At 58.7% G+C, this 6453-nt stretch overlaps 1 protein-coding gene across 2 annotated transcripts in view; it reads right to left on the reverse strand.

Annotated features, from left to right (window-relative positions):
- The window catches only part of MLN (motilin), a 7743-nt gene that overhangs the window by 731 nt on the left and 559 nt on the right, over window positions 1-6453 (reverse strand). Inside the window, exons 2-5 of one of the 2 annotated variants that reach the window (XM_010848622.1) lie at window positions 4552-4558; window positions 4338-4461; window positions 1922-2035; window positions 415-523 (exon numbers count right to left, since the gene is read on the reverse strand). In XM_010848622.1, coding sequence (XP_010846924.1) covers window positions 415-523; window positions 1922-2035; window positions 4338-4454 — 340 coding nt within the window. In that variant the 5' untranslated portion in view covers window positions 4455-4461; window positions 4552-4558. Of the gene's footprint in view, window positions 1-337; window positions 524-1921; window positions 2036-4337; window positions 4462-4551; window positions 4559-6453 lie in introns of those variants that run through there. The other variant, XM_010848621.1, reaches the window with a different exon arrangement.

The following is a 6453-nucleotide window of genomic DNA, read 5'->3' on the forward strand; positions in this document are numbered from 1 at the left end:
TCCTCCTGCAGAGATCCATTCCTTCTCTCCCCGGGGGCGCCTGGGGAGAGAAGGAATGGATCTCTGCAGGAGGAGGCTTGGGGTCTTTGTCACTTGTAATGCCCTGCCAGGCAGACGTTTGGGGAAGGGGTCTGGGGCCTGGAGATGCCGTTGGCTGGGGAATGAGGCTCCCCACGTGCGACCGCCGTCTGAGCCCCGCCTCCACGTACATCACCGCCCCTTTCCCGCGCCGCCCCCCCAACCCCCGGTGACTAGACTCCGCTCGGAGACGGGGTGGGGTGGGGGTGCTTGCAGAAGACAGCTTCTGGTTCTCAAGGGCAAAGCAGAAAACAAATGACAGCCCCTCGAAATCCTACTGGGCTGCGCTGCAGGAGGTGAACCCGGAGGTGCCCTCCCACCCCCATACCACCATACCGTTCCGGGAGGGTGGCAGCACCTCGCGCAGCAGCCCTTCCAGGGTGGCCTGGTACTTTTCCAGCTGCCTGGAGTTCATCCTCATTCCAATTTCCACAGGAGCAGTCAGCTGTGAAATAAGGCAGCGTTAACAAGAAGGGAGAGCAAGCCGTTAATCCCTGCGTGCCTACAGGTGGCGGGCTGGACTGCGAGGACCACCGCCCCCCACTCCTCTCCATCCTGGGGCGGGGGATGGAAGGGGTCTGCTGGGAATTCTGGCCCCTCCCCTCAATCTCACCTGGGGCCAGAGCCTGAAACCTGCCAGGAGGGAGGAGGGTCACCTCCCCTCCCCTGGTGGGGAGTCTGCAGAAGCAAATGCCCTTCCCCTTCCCCTGAATTATAGCTAACACGTGGGAGTCTTACTAGGTGCCAGGTGTCCTTTTAAGTCCTGTTAAGCCCCTCAATAATCCTATGAGGTAGAGACTATTAGAGCTCCCATTTCGCAGATGAGGAAACTGAGAACAAACAGCAGTTGAGTCACTTGCTCAAGGTCACACAAGGTTCCAAGTAGCTGAGGGAGAAGGGCACCCAGGGGGCCTGGCTCCAGGGTCCATGGGGGGACCCACAGGCTACCCTTGGGTGGAGGAGCTGTCTGGAGGCTATCCACCCGGGGGGGTGCAGAGCCAGGGGGAGCCAGCTGATCTCACCAGCAGCCCCAGAGCTTCCCGGTTCTGTGGTCTTGCTGCACAAGCCAGCGGGCAGACTCGGAGACTCCCTGACCCTGGAGAGCCGTGGTGGAGGAGTCCCAGGCCCACTCCCCCTCCTCCTACCCAGTTCACTGGGGGCGGGAAATGGGTTCAGGAGGCCTGAGGACAGCCTTAGGGGCGGCTCTGTGGACTCAGGCTGCCTGGCCCCTTGCTATGGGAACCGTCTTTTCTTACTTTAAAACGAAGAGGCTGGACTGGATGACCCAGAATGGATCTCATGGCTCTGGGGGAAGGAGAGGGGCAAGAGGTACCCATCCCAGCTTGGAACCCTCAGCAGCCTCCTAGGCATCTTGCCAGGCCTCCCAGGCCCTGCTGGCCTCTTTCGCCCGCCCCCCCCCCCCCGCCCCTGCCTCAGACCCTCCTGGGCCTCTAGGGCCTCAGAGCGGGGCCTCTGCACTGGCTCTTCTTTCATCTGGGATGTTCTTGCTCTAGCTGTTTGCATGGGTGGCCCCTTCTTACCCTCCAAGTTTCAAATCAAATGCCACCTCCTCTCCCTGGGGAGAGAATGGGGGAGAGGCCTTCCTTCCCCTCCCCCGCCAGCCCCACTGTCTATCCTGCCTCCTTATTTGGTGCCTGAAACGATTTCTTGTCTCATCCTTCGTGTCTGTCTCTCCCTCCTAGGATGGAGCTCGTCACCTGAGTGTCTAGTTCGCAGCACATTCTGTGATGCCTGGGGGACCATCCCCCCGTTGGGTTTCTCTGCACTCCCCCCCACCTTCCCGATCCCGTGCCCCACTCCCCCACCCGGGTCTTCTGCTCACCTTGATAACTTCCTGTTTTTCTTCCCAGGGCTCCGTGGGGTCCACAGGGCCCACCTCCTCTGACCTCTGCTGTACACTCAGGGATTTCTTTTGCCCCTTGTACCTCTCCTTTTCCTAGGGGCCGGGCACAAAATCGTGTAAAACTCACCTTCTCTCAGCCACTCGTGGCCCTTTGGGGTTTCTATTCGGAGTGCTAAGGGGCCTGACCCCCCCCAACCCCCAACAGGCCAAAAGAACCCCCTTTCCCAGGCGCCTCTCTCCCAGGGCATCTCAGACAACTTCACATCGTCCTCGGATTTGCCCACCACCAAGTCAACCCAAAGAGGAATCCTTCCTTTGTAGTTCAAGCATCACACCCAGGTTGTTACTGTTAATTAAGTTAAGATGCTAAAAATAATGGCTGCCCTTCCTGCATATTAAGTATGAAAATGTGTTTTTCATTGCAAAGAGCCTATAAAGAAAAGACGGCAAGACGGCCCAGCCTGTGAGGGCGCCATGGGGTGGCCCAGAAACTGGAGTCCCTGGGAGGTGATTTATAAGAGGCAAGACAAGGAGATGAATTATGGAGAAAGGAGGCTGCAGCTTCTTCATAAAAATCCCGGTGCCTGGCAATTACGAGGAGGAAACCACAGAGCAGGTAAATGCCAAGCACCCTCTCGCTGCCATTTTGCCAGTTCGTGTAGCACCAAGTTTGGCTCTTTCTGTCCAGCCTCTCATCTTGCCGGGCATCCTGCTTGCCAGGCCCCCGGGCACCGGGCACCGAGGTCAGACCCGCCCGTTTCTTTGGTTTCTCTGAGGACGTTCTGGGGGTTCGGCTCCGGGCCTGCCCCGAGCAGCGGTGACGCTGGGACGGTCGGTCGTCGTTTCCGCGGTGGTAGGTGGGAGGAGGTGGGTCTAGGGGATCTGCTGCATCTCCTCGCAGCCCACTGTGTCTTCTCCTCCCCTGAAGGGGAGCTGGGTCCAGCCTGGCCCCTGTAAAGGACGCTGTTCTCTGTGTCCATGGCAACCTGCCCTGGACAGAGTGTGTTGATGCAGAGGCTGCACCTCAGGGCCGTTGACCCCTCAGAGCACTGACTTGTGTATGGGTCCCTGTTGGAGCCTCAGTCTCAGACACACGGGACACAAAAGACCCATTCCTTCATCTCACTGAAAAAGAACCTGGGAGGGTGGGCGGGTGGGGACTTCTCTGGTGGTCCAGAGGTTAAACTTCGCCTTCCAATGCAGGGGCTGCAGATTCGATTGACCCCTGGTCAGGAAGCTAAGATCCCACATGGCTTGTGGCCCCAAACCAAAACATAAAACAGGGTGTTGTGACAAATTCAATAAAGACTTTAAAAATGGTCCATATTAAAAATATGAACAGAAACAGGGAATTTTCTCTGGTGGTCCAGTGGTTAGGACTCTGCCCTGTCGTTGCTGAGGGCCTGGGTTCAATCCCTGGTCAGGGAACTAAGAGCCCACAAGCTGTGCTGCTGCTGCTAAGTCGCTTCAGTCGTGTCCGACTCTCTGCGACCCCATAGCCCACCAGGCTCCCCTGTCCCTGAGATTCTCCAGGCAAGAACACCGGAGTGGGTTGCCATTTCCTTTTCCAACACAAGCTGTGCAGCACGGCCAAAAAAAAAAAAAAGAAAAGAGATCGAGAGACGAAGGTGGAAAGGTACTCAGAACTCCATGACATCTAAGGTAAAAGGCCCAGGGAGGCGGGTCCAGCAGGCCAGTTTTCCACAGGCCCCACCACCTAGGTTCCACTAAGCCTGCCCTGTTGACTTCTGGGTTCTAAGGAGAAGGAGGCCTTGGCCGCCACTCCCTGGAAAGGCACCTGTGAACGTTTGTGCCCACCTGTCCCTGCATCCTTCTCTCTCGGGGCCCCCAGGGCAGGTTCCCCTCTTCTCCACCAGCCCACCGTGTTTCTGCTCCTCTGAACTCAGCGCCTACACTCAGCATCACTTCCGGACAGTTAATCACGTCCTGTCTTGTGACATCTCCCCGCTTTGGTTTCTATCATGAGTGAATTTGTCATGTTGGTGCCTTGGCTCCCGAGTCAGCTCCTTGAGGATGGGAGGTTCTGAGATTTCCTTGTGTGTCTGACCTCTCACCCGGGGCGGCCCTCTGTGCTGCAGAGATGCTCTGCAAATATTTATTGGCTTGTTAATTGGAAACTTCCCCCGGAAGGATGGGCAGGGGTAGGAGAAGATGTCACCTGGGAGCCACTGACACCTTTGTGGTATTGGTGAAGGAGCGAAGGTGGCTGGGCGGATGGCTGGAGCCTGGGGTTATCTGGAATCCTTCAGGCTCACCTCAGTGTCTCTGGCATATCTGATTAAATGTCGGTTTACTGAAGGGATGCTTGTCGTTGAGCAGGCTTGTGGGTCACCTTGGCCACACTGGGGAGGCGGGCAGCCTGGGAATATCTTACCTGCATCCTCTGGACTTCGCCGTAGGTGAAGATGGGAACAAAGGCTTCCGTCTGGGAGGCCAGCATGGCGGCTGCGTGCACTGCCAGCAGGACGGCTGTGGCCTTGCGGGACAGCATTCTGGAGCTGGACAACGACAGGGAGCCCCTGTCACCCAGTGTGGGGCTCAGGGACAAACCACTGCATCGGAGGCAGGCGCCCTCAGCTCTGGTCCACGCCCCACCTGGGGCTGTGTGATCTTGGGCAAGCTGCTTGCCCTCTCTGGATTTGGGCCTGGTGTGGGGCTGTACCAGAGGAGCTCAGAGCCCCTTCTCTGCCCCAAGCCCCTGAGAGAGGCGGCCCTGCCCCTTGCCCACACCGGAAAAGTATCATGCCACTTGTTGGCCCTTCCCTTTGTTACTGGAGAGGTCTTCTGGCGTCAGCTGAGCTAATGAAGCAGGAGCACCCCCATATTACAGATATGCAATAAACTCTTAGATTATCATCAGAAGCAAGCCCCAAGATCCAGAGATCCCTGCCTGCTCCCTGAGCCAATTAGCAGGATAAGAGGGATGGATCCAGGCCCATCCAGTCCTGCCTGGTGGTACCAGGCCAAGACCCCAGGTCTAGAGAGGAAGGGGTTGAGACCCTCTGCCCAGGTGCAGCAGAGCCGGATGGAAAACTTCAGCTTGGAGCAGCACAGAAGAGCAGGGCAGGATCCCTGCCCCTCTGGGCCGGCACTGGCTCTCACGAGCGCCTCCCAGCTCCAGCAAGTCTAGCTGCCTGCTGGCCGCCATCCAGAAACAACCTCCTTCCTGTAACCCCCGGCCCCCTCCATACCCAGTGCCACCAGTGCTGGCAAGGTGCCAGCATAAGAGCGTGCGGCCTGTCCACATCCCATAAGTGGGTGTGTCGGGAATGCCTGGCGGGACCTAGACCGCCAGGGAACAGGTGGGCGTGGGGACCACCGGAGTGCAGAGCTGAGAAAGGGGCGGGGTCAGATAGGGACTGGGGCCAGGGGCGTGGCCTGCGGGGCGCCCGCCTGGCTGATTCCTCACATTTGCACAGCGGGTCCCATTCCAAGCCGTCTCCCACACACTCCTCACACCCGCCTGGGAGCAGGTGTGATCCGGGGAAGTGGGGAGACCTGCGGAGGTGAAGGGACCCATCTGAAGGTAGTAGGGGCTAGAGGCCGGCCCTTCTGAGGCCTGGTGCACTGGGCCTCTGCCCACAGAAGAGGGAGATGGGCACCGCAGGGGGCAGAACCCCCGAGCGGGCAGGGGAGGCCGGGGGCGGCCTCTGCTGCAGCAGGGGTGGGGGATTACAGGATTCAGATAAGGAGCTTCTGGGAGTCAGCTCTGGGTTCCCACAGCCCTTGGGCAGGGGATTCCATTGGGAGGAGAGGGTCCTACCCCAGACTGGCCCCCGAGCTTCCCTTTGAGTCCGACTTCGACCCTCCCTTTGGAGAGAATCTTCCAAGGCTGCGGACTTGCTCCTTGCCTCGCCACCAGGACCCGTCTCCTCGGTCATCTGAAGGCCTCCTTGCCTTCTTGCCCTCTTGCTGCCCGACCCTACGTGGTCTCCCCGTGTTGCTGAACTCCAAGAGTAAGAACAGGAGGGCTCAGCCAGCCAACACCTGCCATTCTAGGAGGGTGGGAAGGACCAGCCACAAGCTGAAGACCGCCTCTCAGAAGCCGAGGCCCCACCTCTGTTAAGGGGACAGGGCGCGGGTGAGGAGGGGGGCTTCGAGTTGCAGACCCCCTCCCCTTGCTGCAGTCTCTGGGCCCCGCCCCCTCGCGGAGGAGCCCACTGTATCACACGGCTCGTGCTTCATTTCCTTCGTGGAGAGGCTACAGATCCCTTTCCATTCCGATGTTCACATTTAATTCACCCATAAGAATCAATAAAAACGTTAAATAGAAGGCGAACATCCAATTGCTGCTCACTTTCGTGATCCAACTGGCAGCCGGCATGTCAACTACGTTCGTTTGCGCGTTCTGGGCGCTCAGGGTGGGAGCGAGAGCTTTTTGACTGTTGGATGAGCTGCTGACTTTGCCTTTTACCATCCTTGCGGCTGGGGCTCAAGCGCTTTGGCCAAGGGGCGCGGCCTCTTCTTCCCGCTGGTCTTGTCTAGCCTCT

This window comes from Bison bison, unplaced genomic scaffold (genome assembly GCF_000754665.1).
Source record: "Bison bison bison isolate TAMUID 2011002044 unplaced genomic scaffold, Bison_UMD1.0 scf7180017864270, whole genome shotgun sequence".
Classification (NCBI taxonomy): Eukaryota; Metazoa; Chordata; class Mammalia; order Artiodactyla; family Bovidae; genus Bison; species Bison bison.